The following is a 27,175-nucleotide window of genomic DNA, read 5'->3' as shown; positions in this document are numbered from 1 at the left end:
TTGGTCAGTTCCTCAGGAAATAGATGAATATGAACTCGTTGATCCAGTTGATATTTTGACCCCATTGGAGAAGTCAGGCTTTTGGGATGGAGTGGTCAGTGTTCTTATACCTTGTGTTACATCTTGATGTATACTACTTCATATTCAGTTTATTTGTTACTCCTATCTCACATTATATCATGCATGATGGAGTTTTTTTATGTTTGATTGGCTGCGTGTCTTCTTTTGATGATTCTAGAAAGCTACCAAATGGATTGAGAGGAAGGAGGCTGTTGCAGAGCTTACAAAACTTGCGTCAACGAAAAGAATAGCTCCTGGTGATTTCACTGAAGTCTGTCGGACGCTTAAGAAGGTCTTCTAGATTTTCTTTTACCCATAACAACTATATCCCATATATTAGTAAAATCTGTGTGACATTTCTTAATACAATGTAGAATTAGGACATCTTATAGAAAAGATTACATTATATGGTTTTTGTTTTCTGGTTCGATACGTTTTTCCCATCTCATCGTCTGTCCTTTTTCTGTTTCTGTACATATCTATGTACCTTCTGATTTTATTGGATGCTTATTTTTGGTGCTTTGTGTTTTGTTGAATTGGTGTTTGGTGTATGAGCTAGATGTATGGTGGGTGCATGCTAATCTGGCCAATTAGTAACTCTCAACTATAATATTAGTTTTCATTTGTATATTTTTATCCCCTTTGCTCTTTTTTTTTTCTTTTTTCAAATTAATTCTCATTCCTTTCGTAGAATTATTCATGATTATAAGCATTTCAAGATTGTCATAACAACTATGCATGTGTTTTTCTTGTCAAGTTTCCATCAGTTGCTTCTATAATGCCTGAGCTGGCAATTATCTCACAGGGCCTGCTTGGCTTCCTGGATTTGGCCCGTTTAATTAAAGTGCTGTTATTGGGTTTGACCTGTTAGCCGTATTACTTAAATGGGATTGGGCTAGGGCATGGTTCCTGGAACCCCATCTGCCTGTGTTACAATTGTAGTGTGAGATTTCCCATCTTATCTAGCTGGCAGATAACACTTTTTTAGTGGAGTAAATTGGTGATATATTATGTTACGTGAATAATAGATTTATATTATTTTATGTATTAGCAATGTAATAGGGGAGTCAGTTACCTTGTGTGGGTTGAATGGGTAGACATGGATGGTTAGGAAACGGGTATAAGAAGTTGTAATTGAGTGGAACTAGTGGGAGGCGTGGGAAGTAAATAAGAGGAACGTGGGTTGTCTATGTGTCTGTATTTAGCTAGAGATAATGAAGGAGATAGAAATTGAATCCTAAATTGTCTCTTAGACAAAGGTAGGCTTCTTTATTGTTGAGCCAAACCCTTCCCCTGCCTTTTCTTTTTCCTCCTATCTTTTCTATTTTCTTTTCTCTCATCTCCCCTTTTGTGCACGTAACATACTAAAATATAAAATTTAGCTGATTTGTTACTTATGCAAATTAGCCCGGATGCACTCTAGCTCAACATCACCCTGTGGCTACCTCTAACAATCACCTTTTTTTTTTGTAGGTGAAACTGGTACTCCAATCACCATGTTTCATTTCCTCGCTTCTATGTTTGATATCATGTATCTTGATTTTTCATGTTATGTTATCTGTACAGTTGATAGTTGATTGAATTATTCATTAAAGTGGAGGGTTTACAAGTAAATATTTTTTTTCTTGCAGCTTATCATAGATGTGAACATAGCTGTTGCAGTTGAGGCAATCCAAGCTGTTGGGAATCTGGCTAGGGGTTTGAGGACTCATTTTTCTGGGAGTTCACGCTTCCTTTTGCCAGTTTTACTCGTGAGTTCATTGACCTACACAATTGATAATTGGAATGCTTTGCATCTTGTAAATTGTGATTATTTATCCATGGTATAATCATCTGCAATCAACTGCATCGTTTGTTCCCAGCCTCCTTAAGTACTTATTTGGTAATCTGTTTCATTGTTACTACTAGTACTTCATATTTGCTTGGTCATGCTACAAGAATAGCTGCACTAGAATGAATTTTCTTTTTCTTGTTTGAAAAAAGAGGGGAATGCCGATTTGTAGATTTTAAAATATGGGATAATCAAAATACCAAGGGGTTGGATATGTGTCATCCTCGAGTCTTTCTGACATTTATATATATATATATATTTTTTTCCCCTTTATCCTGATACTTTGCTGTTCTGTCATTATATTGTGTTCACTGAATCAACTTCCTACCAGATATGTGTTATGTGATGCTTTTGTTTTGAAATATTTAGAACAGTTGGCCTTTCCTTAAGTGAATAATGGTGGTTGTTTTGTGATTAATTTTCTTGAATAGGAAAAATTGAAAGAGAAGAAACCGACCCTTGCAGATGCACTTACTCAAACGCTACAGGCAATGCACAAGGCTGGCTGCCTAACCCTTGTTGATGTCGTAGAAGGCATGTTTTCTTTCAATGTAGTTTGAAAAATGATATCATTATTGGTGCGACCGACTTTATGCTTTATATCCATGCGCAACAAATATTGCTGTTTTATTATGAAATTCTGGTCCATTTTGTTACATTTGAAAGGATATCTTTCTATATACACTTATACATATTGAATGCAGTTTGATGTATGATATACCCCTTTTTTGATTGCTTCCTTGGTATATTTTCATTTGTTTTTATTGTCAGCCAAATGATTTTCTTAATTTTATGGAATATTGTAATTTTGTACGAGGGAAAAGATTGGATTGACTAAATAAGTATAGAGACCATCGATTTTGTGAATCATCTTATATCTTGGACTGAAATGGTTTGATAGTATGAAAGCTTCAGAATACTCAACTGTCAAAGTATATCCCCTACCAACATATATAATCTTAGGACTACGCTCTCCACAAAATTAGGTGAAGGTTATTCATAATAATGCCTTATTTTAATCTTTCCATGAGCCACAAGGGCCACAATTAATTGTAAGTGACAAATTTTCTGATGATTTCATCCTTGGCAATTGAGGAAATAGGTGGTCATGATGAGATGAGACCTTCTGTATCTATAGTTATGTCTGATTGATACGGGGCATGTTACCCAAAAGGAAAAAAAAGGGGCTTTCGCGGGCGAATATTTACTCTTGCAATATCTGTTTCATTCCTCCCCCCCTTTGTGTGATTCTTCTCTTCTCCCCTACACTCTGAGTTCACTCAGGGATTTCTTCCCTTTCTCTACAGGCCCCCTCCATCAATAGGTCCATCCCACGACCTCTCAGAATAAGTGAATTGTTTCCTGGTTCAAGAAAAAAAATTGATATGGGGCAAAAAATTTCAGAAAGTGGCTGGATTTTGTTCCACACTTGACCTCCTTAGCATGGGGTCCCAATTGAAGAAATAGGACAACAATAGCAAGGGGCAGTTAGATACTTGATTTTTTTTTTAATCAATGAAGTGTGGGAACTTTCTGCCATGAGCTTCTTCTTTCTGGGGATGGTGATATATAGCCCTCTTATGATGCATAGGAAGTCATAGTGGGACTCTATGTAATCTCTCTCTCTTCTCAACTTTGCTTTTCTATTCTTGGAGGTCAAGGTTTTGGGTTTCGACCCCGTCCAAAACTGAAACCTCCCAGGTTTTAATCGAAACATGGGTTTTTCTGGGCCAAAAGCGAATCCTAGGTTAAGGACTAGAAAATGGTTTTTGACCCCCTTTTTTTCTTCCCCTGTTTTCTGCTGCCTATTTTTACCATTTTACTGTTAGTCCACGAGTTGGTTTCACAGAAAACCACCCAAATGGTACTTGTGGTTTGACCCATGTTTGCTAGTGTACGCTAAATGCTGCTATACACTAACCTTTTATAATCATTTACTTCATATATTTAGCTATTGAAAATGTAAATATGAAATTAATACGATCAAAACATACATTAGGTTATGGAAATAAAAGTATACAACTCTCACCACTCAATACATGGAGTTTCTCGGCTGGTCTAATCCACGAATTGCATACCACTAAAGATGTTGACGTCATATGAATGCAGGACATATGTATCCCATTAGATATTTTGTGCCTAGTTGTTATAAAAGCCCATGATAGCTGTAGAAGGGTTGAATGAGTAGAAGAATGCAACAAGATGGGTAAAAATCAAGTTATTTGGCCAAAAACATGTGTCACGATGCCAAGGCGGTGGAGGGTTATCTAAGTTCTTAGGTGAGAAGGCACCAGCCTTAAGGAACAAGGTGACCAAGTGTTATTTTTATTTTCCCTATTTTCTAACATTATTTAGTAAGCTATATATATATATATCTTGTATCATAAAAAGTAAAGATTAAGCAACATCAAGTCATTAAAAATCAACATTTAGCCATATTAAACCATAAACAATTGACATTAAGTCATATTAAGTTATAAAAAATCAACATTTAGAGAAATGCTCTTGTTCTATAATAAGTTTGACTGGGCAAATGGTTTTATTTTTACATGAGACTTTTTGTATTAGTTATAACATAAAATCAGCTTTCCAACGAGTCTAAGATTACTTAAATCTAAGTTGTAATGGCAAAGTTATGCTCCGGTTAAACTTATTTTCAAGTGCACGAATAATGTTAAAATCATCTAAATGAAAATATTTTTTTAGATATCAAAACAAAAGATTATTTTACTGGACTTTTGGTTTTTAACAATGCTTTAACATGATAGAATTTATAAAATTTTCATAATTGAGAAAAACCTAGCATTTAAAAGTTGAAAATCGCACCTATAACCAAAATCCAGTTTTTGTTCTTCGACTGGGGGTTGACTTTTTATCAATTTGGAATTTGATTTTTAAACTATTTTTATTGGATTCTATTAGGGGTATTTGATTATTTATGAAGAATATCTTAAGTAAGTGAAATAACTTTACTTAAATGATATTTGGCATAAATAAGAGACAAAACCCAAGGCGACATGCAGTACAACAAGGCGACTGTCGCCTAGGTCCCAAGAAAACCTCTTGGACGCCTAGGCGATGCCTTGACAACTATGGCCATAAACTGCACCACTGTCGTAACTTGCGAAATATGAGGCTCTCATTTGAAACCTCTCAAAACCTGTCGAAGCAAGGTAAAAAATTGGACCAAACTTGTTTCAACCCTTGGTTTTGTCTTGGACCATGTCGAAACTGAGTTATCTCGATTGAAACTTGCAGTTTTGAGCGAAACTTAAAAAAACCTTGTTGGAGGATAACTGAAAAGCAGTTTTATTCCTGGATAATTTGCTTGAAAAAATTTCCAAGAAATTTGGAATGCAGAAAAAGAATTAGATTTATTTTGAATGTAGAAAATTTGTATTCTTTCGTGGTATTTGAACTGTGTTGCTTATGGGCTTGTTTTTAGGATACAGATTTCTTTCAGTATTGTTAGTTTAATTTCTTATTCTTTATTTAGCTGTAATAAGGCATAGTTTTTGAGTTTATCGTTTGTTCACTTACCTGCTGCACTCGCTATTGCAGATGTTAGAACTGCAGTGAAAAATAAAGTTCCACTTGTCCGCTCCTTAACCTTGAACTGGGTGACTTTCTGTATTGAGACAAGCAATAAAGCTGTTGTTCTTAAGTTGCATAAAGATTACGTCCCCTTATGTATGGAGGTTAGAGAAGCGTTTACCCCCACTTTTTTATATAGGTCCTTTATCAGTTGATTCTTCTTCTTGTAATTTCTGCATGATTTATTTATTTTGGTTCAATTTTCTTAGTTAACATCTTAAGTATTTATGGCTCATGTAGTGCCTGAACGATGGAACCCCAGAAGTGAGGGATGCCTCATTTTCTGCTTTGGCTGCGATTGCTAAGGTAGTTCTCCTGTAGGAAGTGAATCATTTTTTATTTTCCCCTTTAATCGTTACTTCTGTTGCTTTAACTGTTAATAGTATGAATTATCTTCCTTGTACTTTAATGAATTGGACAGTTGGTTGGTATGAGACCCTTGGAAAAATCTCTGGAGAAACTTGATGAGGTGAGAAAGAAAAAACTAGCTGACATGATTGGAAGTTCAGGTGGTGGTGGTGGTGGACTTCCAAGTACGGGCTCAGGTTCGAATATGCTCCCCCCCCCTCCCCCCAGCGTTTTGTATTGCTTTTGCTTTAGAGAATCTTTCTATATGTTTGTTGCTGCTACATTTATTCCTTTTTTACATAAATGTCCTTACAAGTTTATTTTGTAAAACAGCAGCTGCTGCTTCGATTTCGAGTGGGAGCATCTCATCATCTATGGTGGGTTGATTTTGTATTTTCTGATTACTTTTGTGTTCCAGATTTGGCTCAAATGGACCTATTTGAAGTGTCAGGATTTGTATTGTCAATGTAATAGTTTGTACTGTATGCTTCATGATGTTATCATTTCTTGGCTTATTATTTCGCAAACCAAACACTGTCGTACACTTCTCTATTAGTATATAATGGTTCATAACATTATTTATAAAATTAACTTGTCACATTTAATAATTAGCTCAGAAAATATTATTTTAGGAAATTCCATAATAGGTGGTGATTTGAAGGTTGTGTTTATAGAAAATATCATTTCAAAAGAATGTGAAGTTTGTGTTGCTGAACTAACCAGCGACAGAAAATTTATGGTTTGAAGGAAGTGCTGAAAAGATGTTAGGTTTTGAGGAGAGTTTCATAAACTCAGGGTTATATATTAGGGAAAAAGAAAGCCACCCGCTTGCGTGTGTCTATGCCTAGTCACAAGCGGGTGCGAAAAGACTGCGCTGCCCCCCACCCCATGCGCTGAAGATGCCTCCACTTGACCTTCCATTGGTCTGCATGCTGGCGCAGTGGCCGTGCAACCGGGTAGTGTTCTCTTGCCCTATATGTTATTAAGGTTCTGGTGGGTTGGGCATGCTGATGGGTTGAGTATTTCTGCTTTTCTATATGAAAATAAGTACATTTAGGTTTGGTAAATGTTTGTTGAATATTGATGTATTAGGATTGATGGTTTAGTGAAAATGTTTTTAGGAATTTGAAAGCGTTCTCTGATATGGTTATTAGATATTGTTTTACTGCAGAAAGGCAACAGCGTACTGGTGGGGAAATTTAAGAGAACAGAATAGAAAATGCTGCTTTACTTACTAGAAGAAATCTAGTCTGTCAAGCTTCACATTCGGCAAAACAAAGCATCATGTCTCATTATGGCTAACAATTTCAAACCAATGGATTATTTCCCCTCTCCACCCTCCCCTCCCACCCAAAAAAAAAGGGGGAAGAAAAGAAAAAACCAACAGAGTGACTCGGGTATTCCATCACCTTGAGACTTTAGAAAACATTATGTTTAGAAAGGGTGGGGCATCTAGCTTATTTCCACTACTCTTGTTACTCTTCCAATGTTTGAATTAGTTGATAAGTTGATGTCTTTTTGTTGTGTCTTTTTAGGAATAGAATATTAAATCTTTATCCATGTACACTTTTACAAAACTAGAGGAATTTTTAATTAGTTAAAGAAAATAATAAAAGGTAGTAACCTGATTTATGACATATCTTGTTGTGAATGACTGTATAGAAGTGTATTTTTATGTAGCTTATGCTTATCGTGGTTAATTGTGCAAGCATCTGTTATGCACACTATGTTCTTGTATCACCAAGGAAAGAGTAGTGAGGAAATTAACTCTTTTAATCTTATTATGTTCCTACTTTGGTACTTATCATTTGCATGCTCATTCAACTCTATCTGTCTATAGTGTAAAGTAATTTCCCTGGTGTGTGCTTTGATCGTTGATCTATTTGCTTCAAGGAATGTTATTTTATGCTTCACCATCATTATGTGTAATCATTGGAAGTTTGTATTTGATCTTTTGAGATTTGCTCCTTTCTACTTGTGTCTATCATTGAAGTTTTGGAATCATCTTTGAAGTTTGAACACAATTGGTATTCTACATAATATCTTTTTAAAAATATCTCTTGAACCTCTACATTTCTGGAACTTAAAATTTTCTTTGTTTAGTTGCAACCAAATTTATATTATCCTTTTGCAGGCCATCGAGAGTTCATTTGCTAGAAAATCTGCGGCAAGCATGCTTAGTGGGAAGAAACCTGTCCATGCAGCTGTGAGCTTTCTATTTTCCTTTATTTTTATCTTAATTTGTTTTGTTTTCTTTATTTAAGTTGTGTTTCATTCTATTGGTCTTACTGTAATCCTGTTTTGACTTAATTGAATGTTTTATCAGCCGGTCATTAAAAAGGGTGGGACAGTTAAAACAATAGTTGGCAAGAAGGGTGATGCTGTTGGACAGTCAAAGGCTGTGGGGTCAATTGAACCTGAAAATGTTGAGGTAAATCAGTGCTACTTTTTTGTTGGTTGCCTTTTGACCTGAATTGCATTTAGTGGCATGTCATTCTGTTCTTAATTTTGACTGTCAAAATGGTAAGTTGTTGATTGCTATTTGGTTTGCTTTATTTCCTCAGCCAGCAGAAATGAGTCTTGAAGAAATCGAAACCAGATTAGGTTGCCTTCTCCATGCAGATACGGTATCTCAACTGAAGAGTAGTGTGTGGAAGGAGAGGCTTGAAGGTCTATGTTGTTCTTTTGACATGGTTTTTTTTCCCAATCATTAATTTTCCTTATGTCTAGCTTAGTTGATTGATTATAGTTATTTCCTTGGTAAAATGATCACTTATCTACAAAACAGAAGAAGGATAGAAGAAGAAAGTAAAGATTGTTTCCTTCTCATTTGGTCTTCTTCATCTTATATAACTCTACTTGAAGTGGACCATTGACTAGATTCTTAATAAATAGTACAAGTAGACCTTATACTAGATTCTCTTTCTTTCTCTCTTGCTAAATGAAGTTGGAAGAGCGAGACACCTGGACCAATAGCCCTGTTGATCGACCAGGGTTGAGTGAGAAGTTCAAGAGCTCTCTGCTTTCGTTAGATTGGAGGACTATGGAAAGATTCAGCAATGACTAGCATAAAATTTGTATTGAAGGGAAACACTGCAGGCAATTTCAACCTTTCAGATATTTCAAGCTTAACCTAAGTCTTAATTGAACTGATCCACTTTCGAACTCATAATTAATGTGTGAGATACTACTTAGCAGGGCCACACATAGAAGATAATTAAGTAGACAACTTAATTTGTATAAAATTGAACTCAAATACCTATTAGAAATAAGAAAATTTGCCAACCTCTTGAATAATTGCCTGAACCACTTATCAACTTTAACTTCAGATACTTTTTTTTTCTTCCTGTTTTTGGGGTGATTTCACTTGAGCTAAATGTATTATTATGATGTTGCAATTGTGTTTAATTAGCTTATTTTATCCTACTTGCTTCAGTTGAGCTAAACTTGATTATTATGATGTTGAAATTTTGTTTAATTAACTTGTTTTTTTTTTTTGTGTTTTCAGTTTCTTGTCACATCTCCCTCCCTCCCTTTGTGCTTCTTTGGTTTGATTCATCAACATAGTTGTCAAGGCGGCTAGGCGACCCAAGGCCATGGAGGGGCACTTAGGTGACACATGCCTAAGTGTGCATTAATGACTATCTATAATATTGCAATGCTAATTTTTTATAATTACATTTAGCAATTGCGTTACTCTTTCCAGGAGCATAGCGTACACTAGTGCTTCCTGGGTCTCTCTCCTCCCACAGAAGGGGCAGATATGTCATTTCCTTGGGGGGGGGGGAGGAGAGAGATAGACACAGGGAGGTGCTACTGTACGTTACACTCCCGGACAGAAAACGTTATCCCTGAAGTTTATATGCAACGTAGAAGTCATATCAGTGCAATATGATATAATTATGCTAGTAATGGTCTAATATGAGAAAATCAACATATAATAAACAAAGCATAGGATGTGATATAAGCATATCCATGCAATAAATATAAGTGAATGTAAACTTGTGAAGTGTCAACATGGCATGCTGTCATCTTGGACCACAGTAAGAGCCTGAACACCTTGGTGGCTCCTTGACAACTATGTTCATCAATCATTGCTCGACTCTTGGAGGTCACTACTCTCGAGTTTAAGTTGGTGTTCGTATGATGGACCAAACAGTGTCTGCACTTAATATGATTTTTATTATAGGGATAGAGGAGAGTGATTGTTTTTCAGTTTTATTGAATCCCTTGTTTAAAGGCAGAAAATTATTGGTGTGATTTACAATTTGGCAGTGCATGAAGTACCTGAACTGCCACTCTCAATCTATATTTGAGCTGTGAATTGGTTTGAGTTACTGACCAACTGCTGAATACAAATTGTTCTGTGTGCAGTTTGTATATTACCTGTGAATAATTATATTGTTTTTTAGGGTGCCATAAGTAAGCTTCATTTCCTGTTGCAGCAATTGTCTCTCTGAAGCAGCAGGTAGAAGGTCTTAAAGAGATTGACCAGTCAGCAGAGTTTTTGATTCGTTTATTATGTGTCGTTCCTGGGTGGGGTGAGAAAAATGTTCAGGTGAGTAACCTTTCTGGGCCAAGATCCAGGTGCTAATTTTATAATTGCGGTATCTCAGTCATTTTATCTCCCTATGGATGCAGGTCCAACAACAGGTTATTGAAATTATTACTCACATTGCTTCATCAGTGACTAAATTTCCGAAACGATGTGTTGTATTGTGCCTTCTAGGTGGGTATTATGGTTATGGAATTGCATTGCATTTTATGGATGTTAAAGCTTTCTATGAAATCTTCTGTACAGTAATTGAACCAAGTTGCAGCAAATTTACGTTTATGAAATATGGTGAAAAACGAGTGTACCCTTTGCACGAGGCTCCTGCCACTGCGGGATCTGGGAGGGTCATAATGTATGCAGCCTTACCCCTGATTCGAACCCGTGACCACTAGGACGCAATGGAGCAACCTTACCCTTGTGCCAAGGTCTGCCCTTTTTATGAATTATAATGGAATGAGAAAAAATCACATCTTCTTGGGTCAGCTTGATCAATGACATTTGACTGTTGTTGAATAATCAAAGCTGGTGGGTAAATGCTTGCATTTTTGGCCTCCCATTTGAAACAAGTTATCGACTTGGGGCCTGGTTTGCTCATCAGTTGCAAAATTTTATGCTGCTTTATATTTTTTGGGCTTGTGTTGGTGTGTCTTGTAAAGCGTAATCTGATGTCGTAGCTTTTCCAATATATCCCTAAATTACAGGTATAAGTGAACGGGTGGCTGATATTAAGACCCGTGCTCATGCGATGAAGTGTTTGACTACTTTCTCTGAAGCAGTGGGTCCAGGATTCATTTTTGAAAGAGTAAGTGTTTTTGGTTTTTAATTGACCCCAGTATTGTAATTTGTAAATACACACGTACTGCTCTGCCTTTCTCTCTCTCTCTCTCTCTCTCTCTCTCTCTCTCTCTCTGTGTTTGTGTAAAGTTTTTTTGGGTCTGGGGGTGGGTTTTCTTGCTAATTTTCTTTCTGTTTTTGGGTCCTTGTTCTGTTTGAATAATAACTTCGGAGTTGCTTATTGTAGCTTTACAAAATCATGAAAGAGCACAAGAATCCCAAGGTTCTTAGTGAGGGCATTTTGTGGATGGTTTCTGCGGTTGAGGACTTTGGCGTTTCACATTTAAAGCTTAAGGTGTTTTCCAGTTTCATTTTGTCAATGCTACTATATTTATTCTGTATTCATTTCTATTCCTCTCTGCAGCTATATGATGATGTGAATATTCCTGTCCTATTTTTCAGGATTTAATTGATTTCTGCAAGGATACAGGTCTTCAGTCGAGTGCCGCTGCCACTAGAAACGCAACCATAAAGCTTATTGGTTCACTGCATAAGTTTGTTGGTCCAGGTGCTCATTTTACTCTTTCCGGTCAAATATTGGTTAGTTTTCATTTTCCATTGTGGGGCTAACATTTCTGTTTTTTTACTTATCAGATATTAAAGGGTTTCTTGTGGATGTCAAGCCCGCACTTCTTAGTACACTTGATGCTGAGTATGAGAAAAATCCATTTGAGGTATGACCTTTTGGGTTTGTTTATGGGCTCTCTGCATCACTGTTTATTTTCTGGTTGTGGAATACTAATTTTTAGAATGTTTTAGCAGGGGGCATCAGCAGCTCCAAGAAAAACTGTTAAGGCGTCGGACTCTGCTTTGTCTATGTCTGCTGTTGGATTGGATGGCCTGCCTCGTGAGGATATTAGTGGGAAAATCACGCCTACTCTACTGAAGAACTTGAGTAGTTCTGATTGGAAGGTCTGTGTCCCAAAGCATTCTTATTCAGCTTCTTGTTACCTTGTATTTTATTTTTCTCTGTTGTTTCTTGTTGTGATTGTGTGTGTGTGGGTATCTGTCTATGCAGTAAGTGGATGGGATCTTATTAGTTACAATTATTGGTCTGAGTGTTATTCAATTTTCCAGGTCCGTTTGGAATCTATTGAATCAGTCAATAAAATTTTAGAAGAAGCCAACAAACGCATTCAACCGACTGGAATGGGTATGTCATTAATTTAATCTGTTTACTTTGTTATCATGTGATCATTTGAGAGTGGTTGACCTGGTGCCTGGTGGGAAGACGTCACTTTATTTTTTCAGAGTACTTCCTCTAGTTAATTATCTGTGGTATTCCAGGGGAGTTATTTGCTGCTCTTAGAGGCCGTCTATGTGACAGTAACAAAAATTTAATAATGGCAACCTTAGCCACCCTTGGTGGTGTTGCGTCTGCTATGGGTCCAGCTGTTGAGAAGGCAAGCAAGGTTTGCAGACTCAAAGATCCTGTGCTTTGTTTCATGTTTTTAATTTTTTTTGTTTTAAATTTAGCTTTAATTAGAATTTTAAAATTTGGATTCTTGCAGGGAATTCTCTCTGATGTTTTGAAATGCCTCGGTGACAATAAAAAGCATATGAGAGAGTGCACTCTGAATACCTTGGATTCCTGGGTTGCTGCTGTTCATCTTGATAAGATGGTACCTGCTGAACCTGGCTCAATTTTTTAAAACCTTGTGTTTATAATATTTTCTTATTGAGTGTAATGCGGATTATGGTGTTCTTTAGGTTCCATACGTTACGGCTGCATTGACTGAGGCCAAGCTTGGTGCGGAAGGGCGAAAGGATCTTTTTGATTGGTTAACCAAACAACTTTCTGGATCAAGTGATTCATCTGATGCCTTTAACTTGCTGAAGCCAGCTGCCTCTGCTATGACGGTCAATATTAAATTTTACATTTAGTTTCTCAAGTTCAGTCAGATGTTGGAGTTATGATTAACTTACTTTACCTATAATTTGCCTTGTATTTAGGACAAATCGTCAGATGTTCGGAAAGCAGCAGAAGCATGCCTTGGCGAAATTCTGAGAGTTTGTGGACCGGAAGCTGTATGGGCCTAGTCCCTTAAAGTTTAATTTTCTTTTATATTTGGGAATTCAACTTTGAATTTTCATGTAACATTGTCTGTCAATTTTTCTTCTATTGTAGGTGTCCAAGAATATAAAGGATTTACATGGACCTGCTTTGGCTCTGGTTCTTGAACGTTTAAAACCATCTGGGGCTCTCCAAGGTGTATTATCATTAACCTGATCGAAATATAGTTCTTTTCATTTTTCTTTATTCTTCTTTTTAGCCTATCTGCTGTATTTATTGTGCTTGTTCCTTCCCAGATTCCTATGATTCAGTGAGAGGAATTCCAACTACGCTAACATCTAAAACTAGCTCAAAGGTTGGAAAATCTAGTTCAAATGGTTGTGTTGATCGTGTGTCAAAGCATGGCAGCAGAGCTATTTCTTCGGTCAGTCCTAGCTTATTGAAGTCCTTTCCTTTATGGCATAAATGGGTGTGATTATTATTATTATTATGATTATTTTTTTTGGACAGAGAGCTATTCCTGCAAAAGTTTCAAGGTTAGATTCCATTGCGTCTGTCCATGATCTTTCTATCCAGTCTCAGGCTTTGTTAAATATCAAAGACTCAAACAAGGTATCTTTGTAGGCTGTTTGCATGGTTACTCCTTAAATCCTTTAGATTTCTGTTATAGTGTTTGTTGATTGTTGACTCTGCAGGAAGATAGGGAGAGAATGGTTGTACGCCGATTCAAATTTGAAGAGCCACGATTGGAGCAGATTCAAGATCTTGAGGTTTGCATTAACGGAACTCATTGTATACCTCGTCTATTTTGCTCTAACTTCAGTCGGTGTTATCTCATTGGGACTTTATACTGCAGAGTGATATTATGAAGTATTTTAGAGAAGATCTACATAGGCGGCTGCTGAGCACAGATTTTAAGAAACAAGTTGATGGGCTTGAGATGTTACAAAAGGTTTACTTGATATCAAATTCTTAAACCCGACTTTGTTTTTAATTTTGGTAATGCTATTTGTAGTGATATTATTAAGAATGCACAGGCACTCCCATCCATTGGAAAAGAAATAATTGAGCTTCTGGACATATTTTTGCGGTGGTTTGTTTTGCGGTTCTGTGAGTCAAACACGACATGTCTTCTGAAGGTGCAGTTGCCTCTTCTTTCCTTGTGTTGGTTTAATTCTCTTGTAGATTTGATGACTCTTGTTTCTTTTTATCTTTTATTTTGTCTCTTATTATATTATATTTATATGTTTCTTTGTTTAACCATAAACAGGTCTTGGAGTTTCTTCCTGAACTTTTTGATATGTTGAAAGATGAGGGTTGTACTCTTACTGAAGCAGAAGCAGCCATTTTTCTTCCATGCTTCATAGAGAAGGTTTCTACCTGATTTCTCTGTTGTAGAATGGATTTTGCATGCATTAAAATCATATTGCTGATGGATTGAATGCTTAATTGATGTTAGGTGTTCTTTTTTTTTTTTTTAATGCCGTTCCACACAAATTACCCCATTAATGGTGGATCCAGATTTTTTATGATGACCCTTTTGGAGTGTTTTGTTATAGCCTGTCTAAATTGCATAGTTCAATTACTAGTACCCTTGTTGTCCGGGTTTTTTTTTTGTTTTGGGGGGGTGGGGTATAGTATAGTAATCTTACAACGAGATCTCTTTATTTTCCCCATTGATCGTTTGCAGTCGCGGGGGGGGGGGAGATATAGTATAGCTAACATCTTACAAAGAGATCTCTTAATTTTTTTCCCCATTGATCGTGCTGCAGTCTGGACATAACATTGAGAAAGTACGGGAAAAAATGCGGGAACTTGCGAAACAAATTGTTCAATTATATTCAGCAAGCAAGACTTTTGCGTATGTATTGGAGGGTTTGCGCTCTAAAAACAATCGAACTCGGATAGAATGTGTTGATCTTATTGGTTTTCTAATTGATCATCATGGACCTGAGGTAAAAATTGTCTTCTCCTCTCTCTTCTAAGGCTTCTTGCCTTTTACTATTCTCTGCATTTTGATACTATGTTTACTTTTATCCCCCTCTACAGATAGGTGGACAATTAAAGTCCTTGCAGCTTGTTGCTAGCTTGACATCTGAACGAGATGGTGAAATTCGGAAAGCTGCTCTTAATACTCTCGCCACTGCATACAAAAATCTTGGTATGCATGCCTTTGATCCTTTAACTATTTAATTTAATTCATTCTGCATGCTCTTCACCTTTTAGTAAGGTGACTCGCTAATTTTAGTTTGAGATATAATTCATGCTTTGTAAACTTCGATGTATCAGTGGAAAGTTGAGCAACAGTTGTATCATATTTGAATAGCATGGGATCTATCTCTAGGAAAATGATTTTAATGAGATTTTTCATTATGATTATTAGGGCTTTTCTCAGATTAATCTTTTATATGGGGTACAGGAGAGGACGTGTGGAGGTATGTCGGGAAGCTGTCTGATGCTCAGAGAAGCATGTTGGATGATAGATTTAAGTGGAAGGTTTGTATACATTTGCTTTACATACTCTTGTCATGTCTATTTCCATTACTCATGGGTTGTTTTTGTTAGGCCCGTGAGATGGAGAAAAGGAAGGAAGGGAAACCAGGGGAAGCTAGAGCTGCTTTGAGGCGTTCTGTTAGGGACAATGGGTGTGCTTTTTCCCTCCTTATTATTCATTTTTAATGACCAACAAGAATCAATTTAATTAGTATTATGTAGTATAACCTATGTATCTGTTGTGTATGTGTAATTAACACATTCCATTAGATGTGTCAAACCTACAAAAGGTGGTCATTCTCCTAGATTAAATTGTACTTTGTCTGAATAAATGATGTGCCTGTATCTTTTTTGGTTGGGGGGGGGGGGGGGGACATTAGTTTGCATGCATGGGTAGAAAAATAACCGATACATGCATCTCTTCTGACTCTTGTTTCTCACATTCATTATCGTGTAGATAATAACAGATGCCCATGCAAATGAAGGTGTATCCCATGATTATGTCTTGCATTGTTTCTGGCACCCAATTTCTTAAGAAAGATCATTACTAATCTTGGTAATGCATTATCCTTGTTCAGTTAAATGATAAATCTGATCCAATTGGTAAGATATTCATGTCATATCAACTTGGATGATAGCACTGTACTTTTAGTATGTTTTTCCTTTTTTCGTTGGGTTTCTACCCTTGAAGATCTTGGACTGCTTTCTGTAAGCTTCTCATATTTATAGAATATGGCAAAAAGACCTCATGGCATTAATCAGTTTAACAGCTTCTACAAAGATTAAGGTGAACCATCCCCCTTCTCCATAAACCCTATTTTGTTTATTGCCTTCTCTCAAGAGTGGGGGGGGGGGGAAGTAAACCTATTTTGTGCATTTACTGTGTTATCAATCATTTGATGGTCCATACTTTGTTAGATATGTTCCTACACTACTTTAGATATAAATAAGATGTTTCTTTTACTACTACCACTATTGATAAAGGAGAGTTCAGACAGTTATTCTCCATAAGTTCATTATTTTTAGTGAACCTGTCCTTTTTTGTTGCTCATATTTGTTCGATCTCCAGGCTAGATGTAGCGGAGCAGAGTGGGGAAGTTCTTGCACGCTCTATTTCGGCCCCAATCTTTTCAAGGTATTCTGCAAGTGCTAGAAGATCCTTTTTTTTTTAATTGTTTTTTCCCTTTCTCTTTTTGAAATTTAAACAACAATATTTGGTCCTATTTCTCCAATTTTTACTTGCTGATATTGCTCAACTTTAGGGAAAACATTGTTCATTCTGAACCTTACGTGGAGAGGCATCAATTCAGCCGTTCAATGGCTAGTGCAAATGGCCCATCAGACTGGAACGAGGCTCTGCATATCATCTCAGTTGGCTCCCCTGAAGAGGTTTTGTGCCTTTTCACTCTAGAGTTTTATTAATAATTTCCATGAATTCATATCCTTGGAGCTAGTACTGAATCGTTTTTTCTCAATTGTATTCTAAAATACATTAGCTTGACTGCTGGATCCCTCTCAAAACAGGATCCTCATCCTAATTACAGTATTCTACCTCCTATCCTCGGTCCTTTTTAATTATGTTAGGGACTTATTTACTTCTCTGTCAATTGGCTAGACACTTAGTGATGGGGATCCGGGTTCCAAAGCTGGAATCGGATCGCTGAGGGCCCACTTATGCCAATGTAATCCAAATCCAAGAAGTGGTGGCAGTTTTGTAAGTAGATAGAACTTAACTAAGAGGGATCAAAAGAAGTTTGAGTGTGTAAAGTATGGCCATGGACAAACTAGGAATAAGAATTAAAATAAGGACAAATCAGAATAGGCATAAAAAGGAGGGGCATTAAAACAAGGAATAAGGGTTTAAGACTACCCACTTTATGAGGTTGTTTTCAACCTCACGACACAAAAAGAAACGTAGCGGCATAGGGAAAACTATGAGGAGAGCTCCTTCTAGATTTATCGATTCAGCCAAAAACGAAAACAAAGGATCGCCATAGTATGTTCTATCAAATCCAGCAATACTAGTTGCAGACGTCAAGGGCAGTACAATTTATTTATTGTTTTCTTTTTTTATTCTAATCTAATGTATAATAGTTTTATTAAGGTCTGGGACACCAAGGGACTAGCACCTGCTTCCCTGACATTGATTTATCAATTCGAGCAACTTGCACTACTTTTGATTCCCACCCACCCAGCGTAGAAAACCCAAGGAGTATTATTAATCTCTGCAATCAGATCTAGCGGTAGGGTAAAAAGATCAGTTCTGAAACTGGCTATGGAACTCAGAAGTCTTGAGGGCTTTTGATCTCAGATTCAAATATCTGAATCTCCTTAGGGTTTGTTATTGCTCTTTCAAATCTCAAACCAACAGATTTGGGTATGAAGGAGATTGAACCAAACTCGATGGGCTATTAAAATCGACTAACAGGGAAACCGAGAAGAAAACCAGAAAAGAAGAATAGTAAGAAGAAGAAAAGAGAAAGAGAAGAGAAAGCTCGCATAAGTGAGTTTCCTTATTTTATTTCCCTTTTCCTTCTTTTTTGGTGGTATGGCGTTCAATGGAAGCCTGGGGATGCACCAGTAAGGAGGAGTAACAAAAATTTATTGGGCAAAGGCCGACAAAGCTATACACCTACCATGAGATATACATAAACATGCAAAGTTTTCTCAAGATGCCAAAAATGGCCCCGAGGGGCTTCTATACAAATCTCTCTCCCTTATCATTGGATATGGCCCTTTATATGTGAACTCTCTTCTGACCCCTTCACAAGCTAGAGAACCTGCATGAGAGTTTGCATTCCTAGGTCGCCAGGAAAATGAGATAGTCTCCTGGTTAATAGAACTTGAGTTCTCTGAATCAGATGAGCTAGCTTCCAAGGAAGGTCGGAATCATAGGACACCAGCCTTATCACCATTTGAAGCCAAAATTGTTAGCCCTTGAAGGCCACTTAGATTTCAGCGGTATTAGTGCCTCACCTTATGAAGAATTGGGGAATTTGGACTTGTGCATTAATGAGCACAGTCCTCTCTTATTTATAATGAAATAAAAACCTAAGAGGGCTTAAGGGTCCATTTAGATATAACCCCTAAAACCCATTATTGCAATAACTCATTATTCAACACATTACAACGAAGACCAAATTAAGCTGGCAATACTTTATTATAATATCTAAGCACCCCACTAATATCTGCTGTCCTGGGTTGCCATGTGTTTTGGGTACATTTAACAATACTATGGAATACATCCCTTGCAGGCTTGCACCATATTCTTTACATATTTTTCTCGTCCTAGATTGCTGATGCTTAATAGAAGTGCATTTTCTACTTTCCCTCTTGTGGGAATGTAGCCAGGAAACTTGGTGGCCCCTTGACCTATGTCCTTGATATAAAGTGGCCTAGATTTCTGCAATGCTCCCACATCAGTATGTTGTTTAATGTTCTTAAAATAAACCAAGTTGTGTAAGAAATTGTAATGCAGTTCTGGAAGAATGATTATGTTTCGTTGGCTCATTGATTAACTGTGGCTTTAGCCTTTTCAATCTTGGTTTTGCTTCTTAAACCATGTAACTTTTGCTGAGATTTATGGCTTTGGGAAATAAAACATAATGCATTCATTTTTGCATATTTTTTATTTTAATTTTTTAGAGCGCTCTTCAGAATTTGAATTGGTCTGTTGCTTTTTTGGGTGCAGTCGGTCGAGGGTATGAAAGTGGTTTGTCATGAGTTGGCACAGGCTACTAGCGAACCTGAAAGCAGTGCATTGGATGATCTGATCAAAGATGCAGATAGACTTGTTGCATGCCTGGCAACCAAGGCAAAATGGATTCTGATACACTCATCAAAGATGAAAATTTATTCTTTGTTTTTTCTGACATTTACATGTATTAATTTTTATATTCTTGTTACTTTATATAGGTGGCCAAGACCTTTGATTTCAGTTTGGGTGGAGCTTCCTCAAGGTCATGTAAATATGTCTTGAACACACTCATGCAGGTAGGGTTGTCATCTGCTTACTGATTTACTTTGCCGGCATTTGAGCAACAAGATGTTAATAGTGTGCAATTCCTAAAGGTCTCTTGGGTACGGGTTCCTCTTCTAGGCATGTAAAGTATGGAGACACCTCTTTTGGAGATATCTTTCCCCTTGTATCCAACAAAATGAATTCTTTTGTGCTGTAATACTAATCTTTGGATTTTACTGCAGACTTTCCAGAATAAAAGGCTTGCCCATGCTGTGAATGAGAGTACACTTGATACCCTTATCACTGAACTTCTGCTTTGGCTTTTAGATGAAAGAGTTCCACTTATGGATGATGGTAGTCAGCTTCTAAAAGCATTGAATGTTCTGATGCTCAAGATTCTGGTTAGTTTTCCAATCAGATACTATTGTTTGCTTCAATCATATAGTCCTCAGCTGTTTTAGTGACTTGGGCTTGACGTACAGGACAATGCAGAACGCACATCATCATTCGTTGTTCTGATTAAACTATTGCGCCCGTTGGACCCCTCAAGATGGCCATCACCTGCATCAAATGAGACCTTTGCGGCAAGAAATCAGAAGTTCTCAGATCTAGTTGTGAAATGCCTTATCAAACTGACCAAAGTAATGCTTCATGCCTGGGGTCTTGTTTGCTCAATGCCATTTGTCTGTTTTTATGTGATTGTGCTTGGAATTGTTATCAATTCATGCATATCCTGCCTTTAACACTCATACCTGGAGTCAGCACTTTAAAATCTAGAAGCAGAAGTATTACCCTAGAGATGAAAGTTATTGTGATCTAGAAGCAGAAGTATTACCCTAGAGATGAAAGTTATGTGAGGTACAGAATACATAAGAACTTCTGTAAAAACTTCTGCCTTAAGTATTGGATTCGAAGATTTGAGAAGTTGATGCAGATTCACACCCATGGACTGATCCAAGCCCATCTGGGTATCTAGACAGAGTTGAACCGGATCCAATTTGAGTCTTTGACCAGTAAGGTCGTTTAGGATTTTATTTCTATTCTCATGCTGTCTTTTATTTTTGGTAGCTTAAGTAGGAAATAGCTATTAGGATTTAGTTTCCAATTAATTTGAGTTTCCAAATTAGAGTAGGTTTCCTTTTAATGTTGGTTTTATTTTACTATTCAAATGCATGTAATCATTCAATTAGAGAACAGATTAAGAAGATGAATTGAGTTTGGTTTTGGTGAAGAGCATACGGGCATTGTGTGTGATTATTATTCCCCCCCCCCCCCCTTCTCCTTTGTGTGATTTCTCCTTCCCCTTACTATGGTTTTTCCCTTCTTCCCTAAGGCTCTCCGTCAAATTGGTTTTAGAGCCGAAGGATCCCCATTCCTTCCACTCCATCTCTCTTCTTCCCTTCACATTCTCTGTTCTGGTTTCTACGGAGACTGAGAACAGCCGGAAAAAAAAAAAAAAAAAAAAAAGAGGCCTCTGTTCAGACCTGAGAACATAAACCCAGCCTACTCCCCTTTGCAGCGACCATTTTCCCCAATCCACCGTCCCTTCTGCAACCAGGAAAAAAAAAATCTGTTCAAAACAGAGAATCGATTCCTTCCCCTAACCCTCCTCTGTCTTCCAGCAGCTCTCAGTTGTCCCTATCCACTTCAATCGAACCCTCCTCTTTAGGGTTCTGCTGAGTTCTCACCCCCAAAAAAAGAAGCATCAGAGAGAGAAGACAGAAGCAGAAGAAAAGAACAGAAGTTCAGAGAAGGAAGAAGAAGAGAAGAAAGAACAGAAGAGGTAGAAGAAGAGATTGAGAAGCAAAGAATCACAAAGAGAAATCGAACAACTCCAGCCGCCTCCTTCGAAGTCGACCCTACTTGAAATTTCCATCACAGTCCACGCCTCCTCCAAAGGCCGCTGTGTTCCATCATTGGAGAAACCATCGCAAGAAGAAGAACCAAGACTCCTCTTTTTGCTTTCTTTAATTTTTCTGTTTTCCCACTTTGCCCGTCTCTTATATTTTATTTCCTTTTGTCCCTATTTACTCTTGCTTCCAACTCTGCCCTTACGACTTACGTTGTGTTTACCTTGTGATTCTATTTGATAATCCTTATAATTACAATCCTGCCACTCACTTAAAGGATTTCATTTTAATTACAAGTTTGCCACCATTATAAAAAAATACCCATATATTTACCATTCTGCCATTGTTCCAATCTTCAATTTAATTACTCTCTTGCCATTAACCCTTTGCATAAGTGTTCTGTTGTCATCGTGGGTCCATAGTGATTCTGAATAGAAAACCTAGCCGATGGATTTTGATCTTTTATTGGATATCCATCAACAAATGCAATTGATACGAGAGAAGCTCGATTGAGGTTTAACGACATTGCATGGACATCAACACCCAAACACACTCAACCTTCCACTATGTGATCTCAGCCATTGAGCAACAGGTAGACGAACCAAAAGATGAGTCATCAATGGTGGAAGATGAAATGACATCGTTGGAAATTGAAGATCAACTTGTGGAAAAATTTAAATCGGTTGATCTCTTCAGTGAACCGATTGATTTTATTTTTCCGCTTCACTACTTCACGAATGAACTTCGCGTCGTGGATTTCATAGCATTCGATCGTGATTTTGATGGTGACTTCATACAGGCAAGGATGGATGCTTATTGATTGGTGTTGATATCCCCGTTCTACAAAGCTCCTGAACGAGTTTTTCTCAACACTGGGGGAATTGATGCAGATTTACACCCATGGACTGATCCGAACCCATCTGGGTATCCAGAAAGTTGAACTGGATCCAATTTGAGTCTTTGACTAGTAGGATCTCTTAGGATTTAATTTCTATTTTCATGCTTTCTTTTATTTTTGGTAGCTTAAATAGGAGATAGCTACTAGGATTTAGTTTCCAATTAATTTGAGCTTCCAAATTAGAGTAGATTCCCTTTTAATGTTGGTTTTATTTTACTATTTAAATGCATGTAATCGTTGGATTAGAGAACAGATTAGGAAGATGAATTGAGTTTGGTTTTGGTGAAGAGCCTACGGCCATTGTGTATGATTATTCCCCAACCCCCCCCTCCCCTCCCCTCCCCTCCCCTCCTTTGTGTGATTTCTCCTTCCCCCTACTACTCTGGTTTTTCCCTCTTTCCCTTTTTCCCTAAGGCCCTCCATCAGAAGTACTTGTATCTATTGCAGGCTCTCTTTTTAATTTAAAATTTTTTTCCCCTTTAAACGCAAATCATATGTGTAACCTATAAGGCAACATGCTGTCCCCAGACCGAAATTTACCATGCGGGTGTTGTCAAGATGAGTCATCTTTTTGGGTTTGTGAACTGCAGTTGTTGGTGTCATTTCATATTAATAGTCAACATGTAAATGGTAAAATGTTATGCAATTTAGTATGCGATCACCACTGAATAGTTTATTCCTTTCATCTTGCAGCTTTGTCTTGTATAGTAATATTTATATGTGAAGTTTGGGATGTGTTAATATCTAATAAACTTGAATTTTGAACACATGTCATAGCCACCGAAGTGCAGAAAGTTAAAAGCTCAGTTTAGAGTAATATAAGTGTCTACGGATCATCTATTATTGAGGATTGTGGGGTGTATTACAAATACTACTTTATTTTCTGCAGGTTCTTCAGAGCACAATCTTTGATGTTGACCTTGACCGTATCCTTCAAAGCATCCATTTGTACCTACAGGAATTAGGGATGGAAGAAATCCGGAGGAGGTAACTGTTTACACAACCCTGTTAAAATTGATTCCAGATTAACCTTTTTGAGGCCATTGAGGCTGATCTTTCGATCCTTGTTACAATTGCAATATAACTATGGCCAGAGCTGGTGCTGATGACAAACCTTTGCGAATGGTCAAAACTGTTCTGCATGAACTAGTTAAACTTCGTGGGACAGCAATAAAGGGTCATCTTTCCATGGTTCCTATAGACATGGAACCTCAACCTATTATTCTTGCCTACATTGACCTTAATCTGCAGGTAACTCACTTTGTGCTATTTACTTATTGCCATTCTCATCTGCAATCAACCAATTTCTTTTATTTACCTTTTTTTTTTTTTTGTGAGATATTTTCCCTTCTCATATTATTTTTCTAGTTTTCCAGACACTTGCTGCAGCTAGGATGTTGACCCCCACTGGCCCTGTTGGTCAAACTCATTGGGGCGATTCTACAGCACACAATCCATCACCTGCCACTCATTCTGCAGATGCTCAATTGAAGGTATAAGTGTATAACCGTGTGACTTCATGTTGATTTTTTTTTTTTGGTAGTGTTCTGATGTGTTATTCCTGTTATGCTTTTTGTTTGATTATCAATTTTTTAACTATCCTGCCATTTTGCTTGGTGGTATCATGCAGCAAGAACTTGCTGCGATATTCAAGAAAATAGGAGACAAGCAAACATCGGCAATTGGTCTCCATGAATTGTACCGCATTACCCAACTGTATCCTCAGGTAAATATTCGTGCATTTCATTTTGACTAAAGCTGTACCGCAAGAATTTTCTACTTCCTGTGGAGACATCTAATATCAGTGTATCAAAAGATTTGGTGAGCACTGGTCTGTCATTGTTATTTTGGCCGTCTGAAGTTGACCATTGTCGTGTAATTTCAAGCAGGTTGATATATTTGCTCAGCTCCAGAATGCAAGTGATGCATTTCGCACATACATCAGAGATGGATTAGCTCAGGTCCCGATTGACTTAGAAATATATTTCAGGTTTACAGGCCTGAAGGTGTTTCAGGGTAGTTGACTGTCTTATTTTGTGTTGCAGGTGGAAAGGAATGCAGCTGCTGGGAGGACACCTTCAAGTCTGCCAATGTCAACTCCTCCCCCAGTTTCTCTTTCCCTCTCATCCCCGAAATTAGCTCCATTATCACCTGTACATACACATAGCCTGAATGACGCCAAGTCGGTAAATGTGAAGATTGAATCCACAGATCAGAGTCTGCCTTCGGCTTTGGCTGAAGTGGACAGGGCAGGTAATGTTATTTCTTTAAGAGCACCAACATTTCCTCATCCAGAGTTGAGGCAACATGTTGGGGATGAGAGGAATGACAGATATCCATCTGGAGGTAACATTCTTTCACCATTCTTGTGTCATTTCTGGATTTCTCTTTTGCTTGTTTTTTAAAATTTCCTTATGATAAGGACACCTGTAACGTTAATCATGGATTTAGTAATTGCAGTAACCAGTGGGACTTTGGATGCAATCAGAGAAAGGATGAAGAGCATTCAGCTAACTGCTGCTGCAGGGAACCAAGAATCCACAAATAAGACATCAATGTACATGAATGGTAATGAAACCCATGAACTCCAGAATCAGATTCCTCATGGATCGGCCCCTGTTGATGCCGAAGATTCCACTCAAACTGCGGTCCTCCCTATGGACGAGAGGGCACTCTCTGGCCTTCAAGCCCGTATGGAAAGACTCAAAAGTGGGACACTTGAACCCCTGTAAACTTATAGTGCTCTATTTCTGTATTTAGAATTGTAGCATTTTTGGCTTTCTGTTTAGTAATGGGGTGTTTTGTGCAACTCATCTCGTCTTTTGTTTTGTGATTGGCATCCATTTTTCAAGTAGAATTCTTCTGTATACGAAATTGTAAAAGGCAGATTTAATACCTGTATCTGGCTTTGCTGCCCCATTTATTGAAGTTTAGATGTTTGAATTGGTCACTGCTTTTGTAAATAAATATTTTCATTCAATGGAAGCTACACTCTCTACAGAGTTGATCCAAATGTGCATTCTATCTTTTTGGATCAAAAAGCGCAAAGCCACAGATGATACTGAGGTGGGGCTGGCGTTAGAACCGAGGCTTTGATACAGGGAGTCGTCATCTAAATTAGAGTTTAAGATCCACGTTTAAGACATTGACTCTCCAAATTAATTGATTCGACCAAATGATCAGATTTTGTTAGGTTGCAGGCTAGGGAGGTATTAAATACCCTCCGCTGTACCTGGTTAAGCTAATCTTCTTATTTGTTTGATTTTCTTTTTGAATAATAATTTTCTATGCAACAAATTTTCAGATTTATATTTTACAGAAATAAAATTAAGATAACAGGAGGAAAATAATGATTTAGTTGCACAAGTGAACTACAAAACAAGGGTTGGTATACCAATTCATATTGAATTAACTAAATGATTACAACAAATTAAGTAAATAACTAATCTTAGCTTCTTTTTAATAGAAAAACAGAATAAAAAATAAATATAGCTTAAACAAGAAATTAACTAAATGATTACAACAAATTAAAAGAACACCTGTGGTTGATGCTTCCTGAAGACAGTTGTACCATGGTTACTGCACATCTAGTAATTTCAAGGAAAATGTACATGGCTGTTGAGTAAGAATTGGACCTCTCTCTCTCTCTCATATGAAAAAAGGAGGATTGGCATCCTCTTTTGAGCGCTGATCGTCTAGTTCTTATTCATAGCTATCTAATCGATCGACAAGTGTTTAAGTGGTGATTTAACGGCTTTCGGCATGGTGCCTCTGTTCTAGTTAGTAGAAGCACAACAGACGGATCACCGTTTGAACACTTATTGATTGCTCAGGGAACAGAATCCAAAAAAGAATCAGACCAATCCAAGCTCTAGAAAGTGAGTTATGTCTGTTTTACTGAACGATGGTTGGAATTTACATTGTTAGTGGCATGTCTACAATCGATGTACCAGTCAACTCGTGATCAACCGGTTTGTTAGATAGTTCATTGAATATTTTAACAGCTATAAAATGGAAAACTTTCAATGGCTATTTCCATTTGGTCGAACAATTGGGCAAAAAATAAAGCTATTTGAGATTCTTTTGGGCCATTCCTTCACCTCTATAAAAAGAGGTTTCTATAGAGCTTTTGGAGAGGTTTGTAAATTTTCAGAGCTATTGTTCAAAGAGAAATAAGATAAGAGATTGGGAAAATCTCTGGTTTTAAAGGTTGTGAATAGTAGTCCAATAAATGTCTTCGATTAAATTGTGAGCTTGAGAAAATAATTGTGAGAAGGCTTGATCAATGTCATTTGGATATTGATCACATCGTGAAAAATTCAAATGTGTGAATATCACTTGATAGTGGAAGTAGGCAAGGATGCCGAATTATTCTAAATTTTTTGTGTTGACAGTGTCTCTTTTCCACTTTCTCTCAATTGTGTTTTGCATATTCTTATAATATTTACATTCATCTTTTGATAATTGGGTAGTTAAGTTTTAGATTAACAACCACATTCTGACATACTATTATAGCATCAATCAATAGCATTTATGGTCTGTACTTAATACCCCAATCACAAACTATGTTACAACTAGAGATAAGGGCACCTCCGACTGGGGTTGAATGTCCTTCATGGCACTGACCAGGAACTCTCATGAGTAATGATAATTTATGCTAACCATGTGCCCTATCCTATGGTTAGTACTTACCATCCACGTGTCATATAGACCTCTCACCTAATGAGCCAGTGACAT

At 37.3% G+C, this 27,175-nt stretch overlaps 1 protein-coding gene across 7 annotated transcripts in view; it reads left to right on the top strand.

Annotated features, from left to right (window-relative positions):
• The window catches only part of LOC122094379 (protein MOR1), a 39,120-nt gene extending 13,669 nt beyond the window's left edge, over positions 1-25,451 (top strand). The window contains exons 8-54 of one of the 7 annotated variants that reach the window (XM_042665159.1): positions 9-94; positions 239-352; positions 1,692-1,811; positions 2,323-2,425; positions 5,453-5,589; positions 5,726-5,791; positions 5,907-6,030; positions 6,170-6,210; positions 7,968-8,039; positions 8,160-8,264; positions 8,398-8,503; positions 10,279-10,391; positions 10,475-10,562; positions 11,090-11,190; positions 11,410-11,517; positions 11,625-11,730; positions 11,817-11,896; positions 11,985-12,134; positions 12,300-12,375; positions 12,510-12,634; positions 12,734-12,844; positions 12,933-13,082; positions 13,176-13,250; positions 13,351-13,432; positions 13,533-13,660; positions 13,747-13,848; positions 13,932-14,006; positions 14,093-14,188; positions 14,274-14,375; positions 14,507-14,608; positions 15,009-15,191; positions 15,286-15,397; positions 15,656-15,732; positions 15,802-15,881; positions 16,799-16,864; positions 16,992-17,118; positions 19,421-19,543; positions 19,645-19,722; positions 19,933-20,091; positions 20,173-20,331; positions 23,328-23,425; positions 23,533-23,689; positions 23,815-23,931; positions 24,069-24,164; positions 24,328-24,399; positions 24,484-24,784; positions 24,890-25,451. In XM_042665159.1, the coding sequence (XP_042521093.1) occupies positions 9-94; positions 239-352; positions 1,692-1,811; positions 2,323-2,425; positions 5,453-5,589; positions 5,726-5,791; positions 5,907-6,030; positions 6,170-6,210; positions 7,968-8,039; positions 8,160-8,264; positions 8,398-8,503; positions 10,279-10,391; positions 10,475-10,562; positions 11,090-11,190; positions 11,410-11,517; positions 11,625-11,730; positions 11,817-11,896; positions 11,985-12,134; positions 12,300-12,375; positions 12,510-12,634; positions 12,734-12,844; positions 12,933-13,082; positions 13,176-13,250; positions 13,351-13,432; positions 13,533-13,660; positions 13,747-13,848; positions 13,932-14,006; positions 14,093-14,188; positions 14,274-14,375; positions 14,507-14,608; positions 15,009-15,191; positions 15,286-15,397; positions 15,656-15,732; positions 15,802-15,881; positions 16,799-16,864; positions 16,992-17,118; positions 19,421-19,543; positions 19,645-19,722; positions 19,933-20,091; positions 20,173-20,331; positions 23,328-23,425; positions 23,533-23,689; positions 23,815-23,931; positions 24,069-24,164; positions 24,328-24,399; positions 24,484-24,784; positions 24,890-25,170 (5,330 nt within the window). In that variant the 3' untranslated portion in view covers positions 25,171-25,451. Of the gene's footprint in view, positions 1-8; positions 95-238; positions 353-1,691; positions 1,812-2,322; positions 2,426-5,452; positions 5,590-5,725; positions 5,792-5,906; positions 6,031-6,166; positions 6,211-7,967; positions 8,040-8,159; positions 8,265-8,397; positions 8,504-10,278; positions 10,392-10,474; positions 10,563-11,089; positions 11,191-11,409; positions 11,518-11,624; positions 11,731-11,816; positions 11,897-11,981; positions 12,135-12,299; positions 12,376-12,509; positions 12,635-12,733; positions 12,845-12,932; positions 13,083-13,175; positions 13,251-13,350; positions 13,433-13,532; positions 13,661-13,746; positions 13,849-13,931; positions 14,007-14,092; positions 14,189-14,273; positions 14,376-14,506; positions 14,609-15,008; positions 15,192-15,285; positions 15,398-15,655; positions 15,733-15,801; positions 15,882-16,798; positions 16,865-16,991; positions 17,119-19,420; positions 19,544-19,644; positions 19,723-19,932; positions 20,092-20,172; positions 20,332-23,327; positions 23,426-23,532; positions 23,690-23,806; positions 23,932-24,068; positions 24,165-24,327; positions 24,400-24,483; positions 24,785-24,889 lie in introns of those variants that run through there. The other 6 variants (XM_042665158.1, XM_042665157.1, XM_042665160.1 and 3 more) reach the window with 6 other exon arrangements.
• The last annotated feature ends 1,724 nt before the right edge of the window (positions 25,452-27,175 follow it).

Source organism: Macadamia integrifolia, chromosome 11 (assembly GCF_013358625.1).
Source record: "Macadamia integrifolia cultivar HAES 741 chromosome 11, SCU_Mint_v3, whole genome shotgun sequence".
NCBI lineage: Eukaryota > Viridiplantae > Streptophyta > Magnoliopsida > Proteales > Proteaceae > Macadamia > Macadamia integrifolia.
Note: the sequence above shows the minus strand (reverse complement) of the source record. Positions and strands in the feature narration are given on the sequence as shown.